General features: G+C 36.2%; 1 protein-coding gene and 1 pseudogene across 6 annotated transcripts in view; both read right to left on the bottom strand.

Moving 5' to 3' along the window:
* Positions 1-20579, bottom strand: part of Mctp1 (multiple C2 and transmembrane domain containing 1) — a 569946-nt gene that overhangs the window by 241010 nt on the left and 308357 nt on the right. For all 6 annotated transcript variants that reach the window (XM_074077064.1, XM_074077065.1, XM_074077066.1 and 3 more), the window contains exon 3: positions 3144-3286. In XM_074077064.1, coding sequence (XP_073933165.1) covers positions 3144-3286 — 143 coding nt within the window. The remainder of the gene's footprint in view (positions 1-3143; positions 3287-20579) is intronic.
* LOC109677389 (large ribosomal subunit protein uL4 pseudogene) lies at positions 1632-2926 on the bottom strand (annotated as a pseudogene).

Raw genomic sequence — 20579 nt, 5'->3', positions numbered from 1 at the left:
GTTCCAATATACACACTGTAAATGGAGATGGTGACACACACATATATATGTATTATGTATTTACACGCCACATCACACACACATATTTTAGATATGTAATATGCGTGTATACACTATCTATACTCTCTTTCAAATCAGAACACATTTACTTTCCATCATTCTTTCCTGTGTACTTGAGATTCTGTTTCGTTTGCTTCTTTGGTTTGAGCCTAGTAAGATATTCCTTTTGAAATACGGGTTTTGACAATTGAATTTCTACATAGATGAATACTCATTCTTGAGCACAGAGACTAGCAAAGGGGCTAGCTAATATCTAATGTAATTTTGATAAGTTCATTTGTGACCCTTTGTAGACTGGGATCCATATAATTTTTTGTTAAGTAACATTCCATTAAAGAGAGTCACAGCAGAAATAATTAAAAATAAACCCCTTTCCTTCATGACTTTTCAGTGACATTAATGAGACCAAACAGTCCATTGCTGTCTGTATTAACACTTGCTTTCCTTTTCTACCATTTTCTTCACAAACATAGTTGCTCTAGCTCATCTCTCCTGACTGCCCCCTTAGAAGGGAAGCTTCCTTTATAGCCCATTTGTCTTTTATAATTCCTTTTATCCTCTATCTCAGCTCCTTATGATGAGGTAATTTCTTTTTCCTCATATGGATATTTCTTTCTCTCTAGAGATAAGGAGCAAAAGAACTCTCTGACCATGAAGGACTTCCCCATGGGTGGGGATGGGTTGTTTATGAACACTTACATTAATAATTATTGTGCCGTCATGATATCTTAAGAGACAGTTTGCTAAGTCTATTTAATTGATTTCCTTTAGCAATGTCCCCTTAAAACAACTGATTATGCCAATATAGGTCTATTCTCCCCATATAGGCGTCTAGAAAAATATGAATTATGCACTTAAAAGTTTCTCTTTTCATCAATGTTATAAAATGTGTTATTAGTATTTCAATAACATCTTCATTATTTATTTTTCCTTTCTTTAAGGGAGGGAAACAAATATGGGAAATACAATGAAGATTTAAGGGGAAGGAAGTTGCCCATAGATTGTTGAAAGAATGACCATACGATCTTTTGAGCTCATGTGCCAGTAGTGACAACTTAAAGAAATGGGTGGGACATGTCCTGCTGTGGTTAAAGTAGAGAAAAGTTTGGACACTGAATGGATATTTGGAATCTAGCAATAAAATAGTTTATGTGTCTAGACATAAGAATTAAAGAGAAGTTGGCTATGGAAACAAAACAAAGAAATAGGGTATTAATAAGCACTTAGATTGTAATTCCTTAGGAACTTCCATAAGTTTTTCATCTTTCTTTTAATTATATCAAATGATAGAAAAGAACCCTTCCCTTTTAAATTTTTGGTAATATACTAAATAAAGATTTTTTTCTTCTCTGTTATTTTCACCCTTCTCATTTCCCAAATATAGGATTTTGTTTGCAAACAGGAATGGTTCATCTCAAATAATAATTTATTCTCACTTCCTTTGATCAGGTCTTTATACAAAATAAGCTGTTCAAAATGATTTGACTTTATGGAATAAACAATTTAAGAGTTTATGCAGCAGGATTCTTTTTCCTATGGCAGGTTTCTTTCCTATTGCTTTCCTTTCTGTTGCTGATTTCTTGGTAGAAGCAGCCTTTTCTTTCTCACCCATGGCTTCTTTACTCAATCAAGAGCCTCTTTCCTTTTTTCCCTACTACAGGTTTCTCTTGCCTCTAACCGTGTCTCTTCTGATTTGGCCTCTAGCACTGCTGTGAAGAACGGTGTTCTGGTGTGTGGTCTTTGCATACAGGTTTAGCTTCAACGTGATTCTCAGGATTGTCAGTGGATTCTTCTTTAAGACTGGGATGAGTCCTCTTGCGTGCAGCTCAGAAGGCTCTTTAGATCTCTGGGCTTTTCAAAATTCTATTAAGGGCTGTATTGATAATCATGTGCCCAGGAACATTGTAGCTACTCTTCAGGGAAGCAGCTTTATTCCAAGCTATATAATTCATTTAATTTCCAGAAAGTACTTTCAGTCCAAATGCAGAAATCCCCCATGACCACCAGGAGCAGGTTGGAAATATTCAGCTTTCTTACATTAAACAGAGTAGCTCCATAAATATTTCTGAAGGCATTGATAATACCATTAGAGGTGACACAGGGTCCCCTGAGCTGAATATGATGATGGCCCTTGCCAGTTCTTGTTCACAGAGAGGCACAGACCTTTTTGAAGTCATTCCAAGCCTTAAGTTTCTTAAGAAGCAAACAGCCTCCTTGGTCTTCCTGCAGCTTTCAACTTCATCTTTCATTACCAAGTGAGTTTCAGGAACATTCTCAGTATCTTTAGATATGGTAAGTCCTGGTAAGTCCAAAGTAACCAGGGCAGAGCAGATGGCATATCATTTTTTGGGTTGACAACTACCAGCGGTGCTAGATTCTCGGAGCAGACATGCTGCCTTCTCAACACGTATTTCCAAAAGTGCCCTGGCATAACAGTGAATCTCACCACCTCAAACTAGGAAATGAAATCACAGTGCTGCCAGAACCTTAAGACTCAGCACTGGTCTAATGCCCTATCGATTCATTGATAGCATAGGTCCTTCTGTTGCTTATGTGCAAGTCGGTGTGAATAATGTTCACAATATCTGGTTGAATGGAAGCCTTGAATACAGCAGGCAAGTGACAGATGACTCCCTTTTTAGAAGTGTTAACCATATTAATGGAGGAGACAATGCTATGGCAGAAAGAAGAAAAAGTCATGCTCCTCTCAATCTGGAAGCTCCTACAGGAAGGATTAAATAACGTAATTTTTTAAATGGAAATGTTAGTTTCTGCGTAAACTTTCCTTATTGGTAGATTATTCAGAGACTTGCTTTTATATGCTCCCAAAGTGCACTAAATCAGTTGACAGCATTAGGTACTCCATACTTCCTCAAAATGACAGGCAATAGAACTGTCCTGAAGAAAAATGCTCTTTCTGGCTTCTCCTTCCTCTATTTCGTGTCTATCATCATCAATAGATTAGACTTGTGAGTACAGAATACATTCCTGGTGAAAAAAACTCAGCAGACAGAGAGATATGGATAAAAAAAATAAGGATTTCTATGTCAGATTCCATTAGGGAAAAACAAACAAATGCTCACCTTTATATACAATGGCTCCCTAAGACGATCAATCAGGATGCAAGCTTTTTCCTCCCATACAGGATTGAGGTTCTTGTGTATTATTTTACTTCTAAAAACTTCTTTTCTTCCAATTTTAAACTTCACATATGGATCACTAGTCCCTGTTAAACAGATAGAGATTGGTCCACATTAATCACGCCTTTCCATGGAAGGAAGATAATTGCTCATTGAGACATCAGAAACAATTCAAAGGAGGAAACTTAATTGGGACTTATGTGAGAAAATAATGGTTGTACATTTCCTAAATCTTTCTTTATGTATTGAGTTAAAAAAAAAAACATCGTCGTCATCACTGTTATATTCTGATATTAATTCTATAACCTGTCTTGATATTAAAAAAAAACTTGATTGCATGTAAAAAATTTAGCTCCAGTTATAAATCATAGGACTTAATCTGACATTTCATTTGATAGCATCAGATCAACTATAAAAAGGATGATCAATGATATTGACCTATTTAACTAATTTAAAGATATATGTGCTGCTGAAGTTTTCTACTAGTCTAATGGGCTTAGGGAAAGGTGAGTTCTCCTTGGCTACATATTATTTCTTGCTTGGATTTTTTTCAATCTTAGAATGTTAGGAAGGGATGGAAGTCTCAGGAGAAGGTACTATTAGGCAGTATTATGGTTTGAATATGAAGTGGTCCCAAAAAAGGCTCATGTGTTGAAGGCTTGGTCCCCAGATGGTGGCACTATTGAGAGATGACTTGATCATGAGGGCTAACTTCGTTGATTTGTTAATTCACTGATGAATTCATACTAAATTAACTTCAGGAGGTGGGGCGTGGTTGGAGGAAGTGGGTGTGTCATTGAAGGTTATATCTTGTCCCTGGTCTCTTTCTATCTCTCTGCTTTCTGGCAGTTAGGAGATGTGTAGCTTTCCTCTGCCCTTCCAACAGGATGTTTCTGCTTTGTCACAGGCCTAAGATCAATGGAGAGCCAGCTGACAACCTTTGAAAACAGAAGCCAAAATAAATCTTTACTCCCTTGAAGTACTTTTCTTAATAATGAAAAATGACTAAGACAGGGTGTAGGAGCAAATATTTTTAAATGATCTGGATACTTTGTACTATGCCTTGACCACTGTCAAGTTCTCTATGATGATAAAGAAAATCAGAGCTGTCAAGCCAATTGCTTATGGATACAAAGCTAGTAAGAGATGGGCTCAGTGTTCTAACGAGGCTGCAGGATTCTGATTGACTGTACTTTTTTCCATTCTGCCTGCAAGAAAGAAAGTCCTTCACATATTTACATACATACTATACTCTTTGTCACTTGGGCATGAGACTGGCAAATAAAACTAACCCTGACTTAATTGTTTATGCAGTTATTAAAGGTTCCTAGGTCTAGATTCTGCATATGAGAGGAAACATGATCTCTCTCATATGCAGAATCTAGACCTTAAAATAAATGATATGAGTGAACAACAGAGGACTGTTTGGGGTTGAGAACCAGCAAGAGTCGGGAGGATGAGAGGAAAGTGTGAAGTAGAAGTGAATTTGATTGGTGTACTTCATATGCATATATAAAAACACAATGATAAAAACTGTTAAAATTGTTTAAAAAGGTGAGGAGAGGAATAAGGAAGAGTAATAGAGGTACTAAATTTGATCACAGTACATTTTACACATCTATGGAAATATCACAGTGAAACTCCTTTGTACAATTAATATACACTAATGTAGATGTAGAAGATTCCTGGAGAAGTAAACCAGTGACATCTCAAGTAAATTGTTCAGTGTGTAATGCTCTTCATCATCAGAAAATACTTCTTTATATAAGATCCACCTCCCTTGTGACATAACTTGCTTTAATTCTTCCTATTTTGATCAAATTGAAGCTTCACTTGATAACTACTGTCTATATGTTTGAAAGAAAAATGTGAGTGGGGGTATGAAAACATTAAAGCACCATGTGAGTATGAGGCATAACAGTTATGAAGCTGATATACCCAAACTCACCTCCTCTATCCTTTCTCAATATTCTACTCACCTCGATGATACATAAACTCCTGTGCTATATAAGGATTGCCTTACTTGATTTGCTTTTCCTTATATAACCACTTGTAGACTCTCTCAAAACTTTCCACATTTCCCTCCAAAAGTGTAATCCTTGTTTTTGTATGGCTGGGAATAATAACATAACGATCCTACTTTCCCATTGGGAAACTACATTTAATTTAGACAGTTTGTTTTTATTATAAAAGCATAAACCTTATTCATGAATGTAAATGTGAGCTAGTACATGGTAAACTTTTATAATACATTGTTTAGAGGAGTCAATGCAACTAAAATACTTAACAGTTAAGATGGTTCTTTTTTTTTAACAGTGTTCCCATCTTTAGGCTGAGGAACCTAGAAGGTAAGGGTGTTGTAGCACATATTTTGAAAAATATTAAAATTATGAACCCATTTGAGTTTTCTCAGTTATGCCCTAGGTCAAGCTATTGTCATTGTTTGGAAAATCATCTATGTAATTACAAACACCTGCTAAGATATATTAATCTTCATAAGATCAGAGCTTTATTGCATTACTGTTTTTATATTTTTAGTACTTTGCACAGAATCAGACACATTATAGGGCCCCAACAAATATTTGGTGAACAAATTAATAAATGAATAACTTAATGACATGAGGCCAAGGAAGTAGTCTGTGAAAATTGATTGATGTAAATTAAAATAAAGTTAAGGAATCTGTGTTTTAAGCTAGTTTCCACAGCTCAATGTCTCTAGTGTTCCCAAGGATAACTTTATGGTATCATCTTTCAGAGAACTCCAAAGTATCACATCCTCTCCTATGCACAGACAAAACCTTTGCCCTCAAAGTAACATCTGAGCGAGACTGAGAACAAGGAAAGGCTTCTGAGTGTCTAAAGCAGATGTCTCAAAGAATATGTGATAATTTCTTGCCCTTTTCTTAAGTGTCACTTTTTACTTTGATTCTACAAAATTTCAACAAATACGGTTAACAGATTTTCAGAATAGAGCATACTAGGACATTAGATGGCAAGAGGAAGCTGATGAGAATGCAATAAAAATATGAGATTAAGGAAGAATATTTTAAAATTAAAAGAGAAGTTACAATAATTCTAAAAGAGTTTTCCTTTCTAGAGCAGTTTTGGAATGGGAGCAAATGTTTTTAAGAGGTGAGATACTTGGGGCTTATAGGTGACAGATGAAAGCAAAAATGGACACTAAGAATAAAAACAGAACGATGTGAGTACAAACAAATAGTTGGATGGGCTAGAATAGAGATCTTGGAAACAGGCTAATGGGAACATTTTATTTGATGAAGTTTATAACACACACATACATATAATACACACAAATATGGCAAGGAGGAACTGTTAAATAGGTGAAGCCAGAAACCCACCTTGTGCCATATGCAAAGATGGACACCTAACTCAAATAGCTAAATGTGAATATAAATATACAAAGTTAATAGAACATGTAGGACTGAAATAAGGGAATATTTATTAAATAAGCAAAAACGTAAATGTGCCAATCAATGCAGAGGGAGAGAGACAGAGATTGATCTTGTGCATAAGTTCAAGTGAGGATACCATGGCAAAGTTAAACAACAGATGGCACACTGGAAATATTTGCAGTGCCTGAAACACACAGAAGATTAATAGCTATACATAAGAACATTTGAAAATCAATTTTAAAAAGACAGGAATTCCAATAGGGAAATGGCTAAGCTTTATGAGTTGGCAATTCACCAGAGGGAAAGCCCAAATAACAAACAAAAAAGCAAATGCAGAAATTACCAAAAACAGTAGTAATCATAGAAATACAAATAAATAAAACAATGAGAAATGACTTTTCAGTTACCAGAGCAAAAATTAGAAAACTGGACTTTGTAAACATGGATCATTTTGTAAGCCAGCTCCCATCTTTTGAATAACTTTCCTGCCTCCCCAAACTTGGGGTCAGTACTGGTTTTCCCAGTCTTCCTTGCAGCTGTGGCTCAGGCTGTACTCAGTAACACAAGATTTAACCGCTCCAGTTATTGTTGTTCTGTTACAAACCACCCTGAATCTTAGTGGTGTAAAACAATTCTTTGAATTCAAGGATTCTGTGGTACAGGGATTTTGACCTGACAAGGTAGGATATCTAATGTCAGTTCCAATAAGTCTGGGCTTCAGCTGGCAAGATCAAACTGTCTAGAATGTTTGCATTTGCTATGGCTTGAGTATGGTTTGTTTCTCCCAAAACTTAGGTCAGAGTTTACTCCCCATTATGAGGTGTTAAGAGAGTAGAAACAATCCAGCTACAGTATACAGAGGTGGGGCTTTTGGAAGGTAATTAGAATTAGAAACGGTCATCAGAGTGGGTCCCCATGATTGAATACTGGTGGGTTTTTAAGAGAAAGGCCTGAGGACATGCATCTGGGCTCCCCATCTCTTGCCATGTGAAGCTCTGTGCCACCTCAGGACAGTGCTAGCAAGGCCATTACCAAATGCAGGTCCTTGACTTTGGACCTCCGGGCCCAAGAGGCAAAACAACTAGAATATGTCCTACCTGTCTGTAGTATCGTGTTATTAGCAATAGAAAATGAACTAATGCAGCACTCATATGCTGGCTGCAGCTGGTATGGTCTCTCCATGTGCTCTTTTTGTGTAGACTACTTTGGCTTGATCACAGCATGGCAGCTGCATTCCAAGACCAAACATTGCAAGGTAGCAAGGGGAGAGTGTATGAAATTTTAATGATCTAACCATTTTAATGATATACTCCAAACAATAGCACATAAATATACTCTACTTGTCAAGAAAATTACAAAGACCTATTTAGGTTGAAGGGAACATCACTAATCACCAGGAAAATGCAGATCAAACTCACAATGAGCTATCACCTCAACAGAGTAAGAATGGCTATTATCAAAAAGACAAAAAATAGTAAGTGTTAGGGAGGATGTGCTGAAAGGGAAACTCTTGCACATTGTTGGTGGTAATGTAAATTAATACAGTAATCATGGGAAAAAGTATGGAGATTCCCCCAAAACTAAAAATAGAACTACCATATGATCTAGCAATTCTGTTACTGGATATATATCCAAAGGAAATGAAATAGGTATGTTGAAGAGACATCTGCTCTCCTCACAACAGCCAAGAAATGGAAACAACTGTTGTCTGATGAATGGAGAAGGCAAATGTGGTACATATAAACAGTGGAATATTATTCAACTGCAAAAGGAGTGAAATCCTGTCATATGGGATAACACAGTACTATGTTAAGTGGAATAAGCCAGGCATGGAAAGACAAGTACTTTGATTTCACTCATGTGTGGATTCTAAAAAATTTGATCTCATAAAAGTTAGGAGTAGTAGAACTGTGGTTACCAGAGGCTAGAGAGAGTAGTGTTGTGTGTTGGGTGAGAGAGAAAGGTTGATAAATAGGTACTGAGTTACACTTATGTAGGAGCAAGAAGTTTTGGTGTGCTACTGTATAATTATAGATGATAGATAACAGTAGTGTATTATGCATGTCACAAAGCTAGAGGAAAGGACTTTGAAAGTTTTCACCATAAAGGAATGATAAATGCTTGAGGAGATAGATATTCAAACCTTGCACAATGTATATGTGTGTCAAAACATTACATGGTATCCGTTAATATATGCAATTTTATGTTGTATATTAGTTAAAATTTATTTAAAATGGAAATCAGTATGGAGGCTCCTCAAAAAACTAAAATAGAACTACCATATGGTCCATCTATCTATCTCCTGGGTATATACCCTAGAGGACTCTAAGTCAACATATAAGAGCCAACTTATGGAATCAGTATAGGTGCCCATCATCCGATGGATAAAAAATGTGGTATTAATACACAATGGAACTTTATTCAGCCATAAAGAAGAATGAAGTTATGCCATTCACAGGAAAACGGATGGAACTGGAGATTTTCATGTCAACCAGAAATAAGCCAGACTCAGAAAGACAAGTAGTGCATGCTTTTCTCTCATATTTGGAATCTAGGCTTTAAAAAAAGATGTGAAAGTAGAAGGGGGACTATTTGAGAAGAGGAAGGAGAAAGCGGACAACAGAACATAATGGGGGTGAATATGATCAAAGTACAAAAATTTTCATTAAAATGGAAAAAAAAGGAATCCTTTCTTCCAGTCTCTGTGGCAGATGGCCAAATCACATTGGCCAATCTCCTACTTAAGAACATGTAGTACTTTTTCACTAACTCAACCAGGGCTTAAAAATTCTCTTGCCTTTTGTTTTGATGGACTGGAGTTAATTCTCTCCCCCTTATTATAAGTCTTGATCCTGTTGCAATAGTTTTTGTTGTTCTGGGGAATTGAACTCAGGGCCTTATACATGATAGGTGATTGCTATACTACTGAGGTATACCTCAACATGCCCTCATGCTCCCATGGCAATACTTTTGAAGAAAGTGTTCCTTGCTGTTTTTAACTAGCATGCATACAATTTTTCTCTTTAACACACCAAAGAGCAGTCTGTTAGCATTTCTGCGTGTTGTTCTGGCTACCAAGCTCAGCCAGATTCCATTATTGGCCCTCTCTGTAGCCAATGTCTTTGTAATCCCCCTGCTACAGGCAGACTTTGTACTTGATTTTTTGACTTGCTTTGGCCCATGAGTTTACATGGACCAAGTCCTGATTTTAGCAAATAGGGTACAAAATGTGCTTGTGAAGCAATGAATCTTTCTTGGTGTTTCTGCATCATCCCAAGAAAAATAGACCTGGCCAGCTCAGTGGTCCCAAGGAGAAAGATATAACATACATGAAGCAGAACTACCTTAGCTATTACATCCTGAAGCAGAGCTGCTGTTTTGTTGTATAAACTGAGGTTTGATGATTATTTATTAGGCCACAAAATTTGCTAGAGTTGACAAACATGCCAGGTTTGAAGCCTCATTTGCTGGCGGTCTTAGAGATTCCAGACACTGATTTCTTCGAATACATGCCTTTTTTAAATCCCCCCTTAGAATGGGTTCTGATTACAGCTAAGATCTCTGAGTGATACAATGGATAATATCTAGTGGTAGCAAGGAGCTGGGCAGATGGGAAACCTTGTGTTCTGCTGATGGCAGGACAGAATGTTTTAGCAATTTTGGAAAGCATTCTGGCAGTTTTTTATGAAATTATGTATGTGCCTTATGACCCAGCAATCCTTTTCTGTGCTTTTATCCTGGACAATTTTTGTGGGAGTCCAAAAGAAACTATCTATAAAGTTATATATCGCAGCATTATTTTGGGTTGTAGCTACCTTGTTGCTTGTCTTATCACATGGGAGTAAAAGGTAAAATGGTGAATGCACTGAATCCTAGACAACAGTTGGAAACAATGGACTTATTTAACTAATAGGCAGCATCATCAATACATCTTAAGTCACAAAGTGATAAGTAATAAAGAAAACTATGTATAGCACAACATACGTAGGTAAATAAAAACATAATTACACAAAATCATTTATATTCTACAAGGTTACATATAATTCAAAGATATCTGGTAAGTATATTAGTGTGGTTGTTCTCTATAGGCTAAAGTAAATTGGAGTTGGAAATCTCATATGAAGGCAGATAAACAAAAACAGGGAAGGGGTCTAGCATATGCCAAGCATTGTAGGAGTGCAATTAAGTTTGCCTTTTAATGAAGAAGGGAAACAAAATGAAAGACAGAGAAATAAAACAAAGAATTGAAATAAATAATGATAACAAGGGAAAGGAGGCAGGGAGAGAGGAAGGGAGGGGAAGAGCAGGGGAAGGAAGAGAAGGGAAAAGGAGGGGAGGGGAGGGAAGTGAGGAGAGGGGAGGAAGGAAGGAAAGAAGGAAGAAAGGGAGGGAGGCTAATCAAATCAATAAGCCAGTATGATAATCTACAAAAGCAGACACAGAGTCAGAGGAGCTTTGGCAAAGCCTCTCCAAGCATGGCCCATATGGGGCTCCCTGGAACTTTACCATCAGACTTCAAGCACAACAGCTCCAAAGGCAAGGAGCTCACAATCAGGTAGCTATTCCAATGATTTGATGGCTCTGCTTGGATTGGTTGTTTCTGTCAGAGCCATTTAAAAAGACTCTAGGACTGTCACAGAAATGTTGGCACAAGGTTCTTGCTTCTTGTGCCCAAATTTATTCTCATTTTAGGCATGACTTCTGACCTTCTGCTGTACTGTTTACTTGTCTAAGCTTTCATTTCTGCAGTCTTGGATGATTCCTGTAATTTTTGGATCTTTTCCCTGCCCTACTATCTGTCATACTGATGGTCAGAGTCTAGCCCTTAGTCTGGCTCTGACCCTGTATACAGCCCGGTTGACTCTATTCCCCTAATCCACATCTCCAATTTCTCTTAGGCCACCAGGTTTATACCTGACTCAGGCCCATGCCTTATGCCTATCTTTTACCCCAGCTTTAACCTAATAGTTTCCTTCTATTCTCCACTTATCTTGTAGTCCCAGTGTATTAACACAGAAACTCTCATTTTCTGCAACAACTGGAACTTCAAAAACAGTACTCATGCCTATATTATTTTGGTAAGTTGCTAGATATTTAAAAATGCAATTTTAGTAAGATGATCACCACTCAGTATCTTTGCCTACCTCTAAAAAATACAAATTAGTTAATTTTTCATAAAAATATAGTGATCCCTCAGTATCTTCAGGATACTAGTAGGTTGAAGGACCTATACTCAAGCTCTTTGTAAAATAGTGTAGCACTGGAATATAACCCCATATACTTGAAATCATCTCTAGATCACTTATACCTATTGCAATGTAAATAGCTGTAATACTGTATTGTTTACAAAATAATGACAAAAGGCTATATTTTCTGTGCCTTAGTGAGATAAAAATAAAGTAACCTAACTTAGAGCAGTTTTGTGAGAATTAAACAGATATGTTATAGAAAGTACTATAATTAGAATGTGCCTTAATGCCTACAGTAAGTAAATACTCAATAAATGTTAGCTATTATCATTATCATCCAAGGATAAGATGTAATAAAATCAATAATAATAAGCACTTGTCTCATATTTCATTGTAAAGTTCAAAACCTTCATCTTTCCATACAGATCTTTTTTTCTTTGTCCATGTAGCGATATTGTAACTTCTATTCAAGTCCTGTTCTTCAGGTGTGTCATGAAAGGAACCAGGGGAACTTTTATGTCCACACATGCCACTCTACCTTTTCAGAGTCTACTCTGATATAAACAGTTGGAAGGAGAGGGTATAAGAACATTGTATGCCCTGGAGCAGTGTCCCTTGTTAAGTCCCTACATGCATGTGTGCTCTGTGTCCTATACTCTCTCCAGTGCTCAGGTGCTCAGTTGTCTTGTTCAGTTATCTTCTCAATACCATCACATTTGCCTTCTTTACTGGTAGCTCCTCCTCTGCACTCAAACATGTTCCATGATCCTCCCTCCTACATTACTCCAAGTGATTAGGTTGTACTCCAACTATTCCCCATCTGTAATGTCTACCAAGCTTTTAAAGCATTTCCTTCCTGTATCTGTTCAATTTTCTTCTCCCGCTCACCCTATAAAGCATTCCATTGAAGCCTCTGTTTCTCTGAAAAAGCTTTTGGCAAGCTCTCCCTGTTATCAAATTGTGTCTCCAACAACATGTCTGCAGCATTCAACATGCTAACCATTCCCACCTCTGCCTTCCACTTCATGGCACTGCTCTCTTCTGCTTCCCTCCAACTCTCTGTCCACTCTTCTCAGTGTTCTCGGCCCAGCTCTGATTCTTGGAAATTTTCCCTGAATGTTTTCTTGCACACTCTATCATCCATTGCCATGGCTTAAAATCTGAGTTATGCGCAGAGAAACTAAAGCAGATACCTTAAAAGCAACTAAGGCCAATAGGAAAAGGGGACCAGGAACTAGAGAAAAGGTTAGATCAAAAAGAATTAACCTAGAAGGTAACACACACGCACAGGAAATTAATGTGAGTCAATTCCCTGAATAGCTATCCTTATCTCAACCAGCAAAAACCCTTGTTCCTTCCTATTATTGCTGATACTCTCTCTTCAACAAAATTAGAGATAAGGGCAAAATAGTTTCTGCTGGGTATTGAGGGGGTGGGGGAGAGAGGGAGGGGGCGGAGTGGGTGGTAAGGGAGGGGATGGGGGCAGGGGGGAGAAATGACCCAAGCCTTGTATGCACATATGAATAATAAAACAATAAAAAAATCTGAGTTATGTGTTGATGACTACAATCAATGAATATCTACAGTCCAAACCTCCTTTTCTATGCCTTTTGACACCTTCACTGATGCCAAATAGATACCTCAATGTTAATATGTCCCAAATTTAATTATTTTGTTTATAGTTTTCTTATATTTTTGAATTAGTAATAATTCAAGGGGGTTTCATTGAGATAATTCCATACATGTGTACAGTGTACTTTGAACAAGTTCACTCCCTCCATTATATTTCCATTCCCCCTCTCTGCTCTCTCCTCCCTCCCTTTTTCAAACAGTGTTTGGTGGGTTTCATTATTCTGTCTTCATAAGGATATACACAGTGCACTTTTATCTACATAGTGCACTTTGATCTTCTTTACCCCTTAGTATTCTTTCCTTCCTCCCAGTGACCCCCCCAGACCATCTCTCTTTCACATTCATGTCCCATTATCGTATTATTTCTATTACTATTATTATTATTATCACCAGTATCATTTTAGGTCTAAGTTCCACAAAAGATGGAGACCACGCAATATTTGGCTTTTTGAGCTTGGTCTTTCTCACTAAATATGGTAATTAATAGCTTCCTGCAGATACATAAATATACATGATAGATTCATATATCATATATATCCTCTTCCTTTTTCCATTCATTAGGTGTTGGGCACCTTGACTGGTTGCATAGTTTAGCTATTGTGAACAGAGCTGCAATAAACATGGGTGTGCAGGTGTCTCTCAGATACTTTTCCCACCAATAGTGCAGAACTTAATTATTAATCTTCTCTCCCACTAAACCTACTCCTTTGGGCTTTTCCATCTTCATAATGACTCCATTATTTGACAGTTGATCAAGTGGAAAACCTGAAAGTCATTCTCAATATCTCCTTTTCTCCATGCTTTGGAGCCGGAACACTACCAAGTCAGATTGAGTCTCCTTGAAAGCACACCTTGGACCTATCTTCTCTGCTTTCTAACTGACCATGATTTCTTCCCTGTACTAGTACAGTAGCCTACTAACTGGCTTTTCTACATACATTGTGCCTTTCTCCATGAATTTTCTGTAGAGCCAGATTGCCCTTTTAAAACCACAAATTTAAACTTCCACTTTTTGTGCTTAACATATCTCAATAGCTTTCTAGTCTATTGAGGTTACTGTAACAAAATACACTAAACTGACTACATTATAAACAACAGAAATTTGTTTCTTCCACTTCTAGAGGCTAAGAAGCCCAAGATCAAGGCTCCATCAGTTAGGTGTCTGGTGAAAGCTCACTCTCTGGTTCACAGATGTGTCCTCACTGGTGGAAGGCACAGACAGCTCTCTGGGGCATCTTTTATAAGAGTACTAATCCTATTCATGAGAGCTCTTCCTTCACAAACTGGTCATCTTGCAGAGGACCCATCTGCAAGGTCACCAGTAATCACCATCTTACTGGTGATTAGTTTTCAACCTATGAATTTTGAGGGACACAGAACCGTAGCACATGTGCAATAAAATTCAGAATCTGTAACTTGATCTGCAGAACTTGCCACTTCTACAGCTTCATCTTGGGGCCCTTACTGTGTTCCAACTCCTTATTACTATAAGCTACTTTCTGCTTCTAGCCCCCATGTATGCAAGGCATCTCTTCCCTCCCATTCTCTTCCCCTTTCACCTGACTCTAGGTTTGATGAAATATAATTTGTTCAGGGATGCCATCCTCACCCTCCCAATCTAAATAAGGTCCCTGTGCTATTCTCTCTATTAGCATATGTCTTTTTCTGTAATAGAGCTAATCATTATATGTGTTATACTTGTATGTCTACGTTTATACTTTGTATGTCTACCTGTGTATTGTGTACTTTTCTTCCACTGGATGTAACCCTATGAGGGCTGGGATTCTGCTACATGGCAGTGTCAGAGGCAGAATAGGTACTCAAAAATTTATCTTTGCTTTTCTTTTTTAGCATTAACTAATTACATTTAATGCTTTTTAAAACTACTTGATTGTGATATGCTTCACATGTAAAACACACTGTCCTTACTAAATGTAGAAAACTCAATGAACCCATGACACCATCATCATTGAGACCATAGACATATCCATCACCTTCTAAGGTTTTTCCTTCCCTCTTCATATTATTGCTATTTATGTGTGCAATGACTCTCCAAGAAGGGGAGTGACGTGCATTTATGAGGTTTCTTTTATGATAGCGTCTTCTTTTCTGGGGTGCATCTTTTAGAACTAGTAATTCTTTGACAGCTCTTTGGGAAATGCTACCTTAGTTTTTATTTTATATATATATATATATATATATATTTGTTTGTTTGTTTTTTTGAAATAAGGCCTCAGTATGTAGCCCAGGCTGACCTCAAACTCGTGAGCCTTCTGCCTCAGCCTCCCAAGTGTCTCAGCCTCCTAAGTGGGATTAGAGGCATGTGCCACCATGCCTTTCAGAAATGCTACCTTATATTTCATAAGGGAGTTTCACATGTTTTGGAGATTATTTTAATGTAATAGACTTTCTAATGAACTCAAGTCATTTTATTGTAATAGAATTTCAAGTAAACCCAAGCCACTACTAACACGTGGTTAACCATTAATATATATATTAATATATATTATATATATAATTAATATATGTTATACATTATGTATTATTGATATATTAATATGTTATATATTATATTAATTATTATAAATATAATATAATTATATTTATATATTTAAATATAATATATTTATTATTGTATATTATATAATATATTAATATATATTAATATATATACACAATACAAAAATTTAGCTCATTATTTCAAAAAAAAACTCAAAAAGTTAATAAATCCATGTGCTAGTGCTGTTTTGTTGCAATATTGCATCAAGCCACAAGATGGCACTAATGCTTATCAAGTTATTGCATGCCTGTTAGGGCAACTCTAACAGCATACCTGTGGTTTCCAGGCATTTTCTAGCAACACATACTTTATTGTTATTATTTATGCCATTGCCTCAGTAACATGTTTGTCATGGTGATAATGAAATGAAAAAAGGGTAAAAAAATGTGGGAGATTAAACTAGAAAGTGTTAGCCTTACAATAAAAATCAGATTTTATTGTTATTAATATCATATTCAGGAACAACACTTCACACATTCATCAGATAACATGAACTTCAGAATTTGTTTTTAAAATTATTATATTATCTCATAATTATAAATCTATGCTCTGAAAGTTCTAGAGTAGACGAGACCTACAGAATATCAATTGTTTGTTGTTCAAGTTGTTGAAGAAGGAGGAATTAGATGTCTTCTACAAGATTTTCTCTCGTAAAGGAATCCATGTCCTCAGTGCTCTGTTTTACTTTTATTTTTTAGGAATCATAACATTGATGAATGCTTCAATATTTTATACAGTTGTTTAGCCTTTAATATAATTTAAGTCCAGCATAGACCTAACTTGGTCTCAACGAATCTACTTTGATATAGCAATAAACACACCACACACAAGATGGCAGTCTCTCTTCCTTTAAAATAGTATTAAAGATATTTAAAATGCAAATAGGCACCTAATAATGACTCTCTTAGTTCTTATTCTCAGAATAAATGAGTTGCTTGGTTAACAAGTTTAAATCAATCTTATTTCAACCTTACTATGCAATGAAACAGAAACAGCTACTCATATTTTAGGGACTCATAATGGCTCAATAATGCTAAATCTTGATTTTTTTAAAGTGTCAAATTGTAACTCAGCCTATGCATTTTAAGGAGAAAGAAGAGAAAGAGGAAAAGAAAAAAGAAGACAAAAGAAAAAAGAAAAGTGGACATAAACATTTTGTGGAAAGTTAAAAAGAATTCAAATTTATATTAGATATTCATGAAGATATCCAATCTTATTATGAACATTTAAAACTAGCTATCTTTGTCACTGAAATACAATAGAGAGGATATGTTTGCATAGTAAAGTCTTCAGTATTTGAAAGAGGCTATAAAATAATAAAGTTCAAAACATACTCAGAGTAATATATTATATATAATGTTCCTATCTTTTAGACAGTGTTTCAATAAACAAACAAACAAACAAACAGGCTAGGCTCAAACTGCCTACCTTCCTGCCTCTGTCTCTAGAATGCTGGTATTATGGACCTGTCTAGATTATGTCTTTATACACATTTATTCTCATTAATGATTTTAAAATCCTCAACACAAGTCCCTTATTTATGTGTTAAAACATTTCCTTAAGCTTTCATATTTCTTTCTCATTGTTTGTTAGAAACTACTAATGCTCTATATTGGTGATATTCCACAGACTGAAATACCTATAAAATTTCAATAGGAGAGGCTTATTATATAGCAGATGGCTTCAGGTAATAAAAGTAAACTAAAAAAAGTAATTTAATATATTCCAATAAATTTAAATTTTGAGCTAATGATATTACTATGAAACAGCTCACAGATGAATTAGAAATAATATCACAATAAAATGCAGTATAAGACAAAACTAAGCAAATCTCTTTCTTTGAGGAGTAGAAGGCACCTCAAATAAACTTTATAGAGAGGTGTAAATTATATGAATATATGTTATTTTTATGAGTAGTTTCTAGGCTTAATATTCTCCTAATCAGAGATCAGGATATGCAAGGAAAATCATTCATGTTGTATTTAGGACAAATGTGACTTAACTCAAGTTCTCCTTCATACCTGGCATAAAGAATGGGTTGTATCTAAAAGCAATTTCCAGATAACTTCTGAAAGTAAGCTAAAATATGGAAAGGTGATACTTACAGTTTTTCACACTGCTTTACATATATACAGCTTTAATTCTGAGTGTGAGTTGTATATCAATCTGTAAGAATAACCATGCTAGTCTCCTGGATGCCATTCTTTCCATGAACCTTACTCGTGTAGCTTCCAGAAATTCTCTCTTATGACTAGCAAGTAATGCATCAACTCTATAAACACAATATATACATCATCAATTATCTTTTTAACCAAAGGGAAACCATTCTTCTTGAAGCTCTTCTGAAATATGTGCTATAGTTATACAACCATCCTAGACAAAAAAAATCAAACATAAAAATTACTTTAAAATTCTTTAACTTACCTATTTAAAAAATCCAAGTATCCCGAAATTCCTTAAGTATCCATGTTCTCAACTCTTCTTTTCTGCCTATCTCAATACTTTTCTGAAATTGTTTCCTTGACTGTTACCAGTAGCATTTTTTAAGCATCAGTTGCAGTGGCCTTTCCTGTCTTCAGCCCCTTGCACCTATAGATGTGGCTCCACTGACCCTGAAAACTTCCTTCTTTCTGGGTTCTATAACACTATTATACTCTTGGCTGTTCTTTGGTGGAAAGAATATTGACCAGAGAGTCACTTTTGCTTTTTATAGACAGTGTGATCTAAGAAAAGTTTTAAAATATCTCTTCTCTATACATAGGCATCCTTGAGACAAAAGGACTTCCTAAATTTCCCTGAGCTGAGCTGAGAGCTCCGATGATATTCACATCATGGCCTTAATAGAGAGTGAGCTGTGTCGTGTGAATTTTCCTGGAAATTAAAAATTACCATGTCAAACATGAAGATGCTTTATGAAGGAACTATTTCTAAATCTTACTATATTTTTTCCTTTTTGGGCAAAGGATGAATGTAACTTTAAAAAATAGGGCACAGCATCATTTCCCCACTACATATGTCTGGGAAATTATCATCAAGATTCTAGCAAAAGAAAGTTAAGCCTTCTTTAGAAAACCAGTGAAACTTGAGTGGAAGTATTTCGGTTTGTAGAATTCCTAACTAAATGTTGCTAAAAGTCAGAAGATATTTCTTGTATCATGGAGATCTTCCCCCTATCAATAGATACTTCTATAATCTGATTCTATACAGGGTTTTGTTCTTTGCTTTATACCTTCCCATTTAGAATTGCTGTAAGCTCAATGATAGCATATTATTGTCATTACTATACATGCCAGTGAACAAAATGAGGTTCTGAAAATAAAACAAGTTGAAAATAATTTGAGGTGGAAGGAGCCTGAGTTCCAAAATCACTTCATGGAGAGCTACCTGTCAACTAGAACATGTGTCTTGGGCTATTGTGTGAATGAGAAATAAATGTCTATTATTTTTGAGCCATTAAGAACTTGGGGGCCTATTCATAATCATAGTTCAGTCAGCCCTAATCATACAGATTCCTAAATTCCATTTGTAGCAACAGTTTAGTTTACCCCACCTATTACATGTCCTAAGTCTTTTGATTCTAATTCTTAGACTATCTTTTGAAACCATCCTTGCCAGCAGAGACTCATAGTTCCTTATCTAGATTATTCTAAGATCCTTCTGCTCAGTTTCTGTGCTTCTCTTCAAATCTACCCTTGAACTGCTTCTAGAATTACCTCCATAATATACAAATAAGGCCACTTTATTCCTTTGGCACTACACTTTACTCCACATCCCAACATAAACTCGGGCTCAGGGTCAGTATTCAAAGCTTCTCCATGTCTAGGAAGTTTTCACAAACATAGTGTATTTTTATTATCTTCTACTCTTACTGTTGATCTTTATGATCCTAACTTGACAACCATTTTCCACTTTCACCAGTTGGTAATAGAGCCTTGATGAGTTTTAGCAGGTCACATAATCACCACATCAGAGACTTTCTTTTTCTCCAAGTAACAGGTATAGCCATGGGATCAAGCTCTTGCTGGTAGAATGTGAGCAGGATTGACCTACTCAACTTCTGAGTATTCTGTGCAAAAGCAAAGCAGCTACTTCAGGCAGAGATGGAAGCCATGTGGGTATGAGAGCAGAGGCTATTCCATCATTCCTAGATCTCTCCGGACCTCATGTGGGAGAAAAGCAACTTGACAAGTTACATTAAAAACTAGGTCCCTGGCTTGCACCCTAAGTAATACAACTTTCCAAATAGATTCTCCTTCTAGAAAAGTATGTTTCTCTTTTGCTGGCACTAGGTTTTAATTGAGGTTTTACACTTGCTACTACTTGAACTATGCCTCCAGCACCCCCTTTTGTATATGGTTATTTTGGAATGGGTTAGGAGAGAACTGAACTTTCTTGAATACCATGTCTGTGGTTTTTAATACAATATTTCATTCAATTATAATTATAGCTCCATGGGGTGGGTTAAAGAAGTACATAGGAAGGCCCTAACAATGTTTGTTTGATAAGTGGATATCATTAACACTTCACAGACTAGTAACCCTTTTCATAAAAGTTAGGCTGCTGATGTGCTTATGTGGGTATTAAG

The sequence above is a fragment of the Castor canadensis genome, chromosome 6 (assembly GCF_047511655.1).
Source record: "Castor canadensis chromosome 6, mCasCan1.hap1v2, whole genome shotgun sequence".
Lineage (NCBI taxonomy): Eukaryota > Metazoa > Chordata > Mammalia > Rodentia > Castoridae > Castor > Castor canadensis.
The sequence above is the reverse complement of the archived record's forward strand: the minus strand, read 5'-3'. Positions and strand labels throughout refer to the sequence as shown.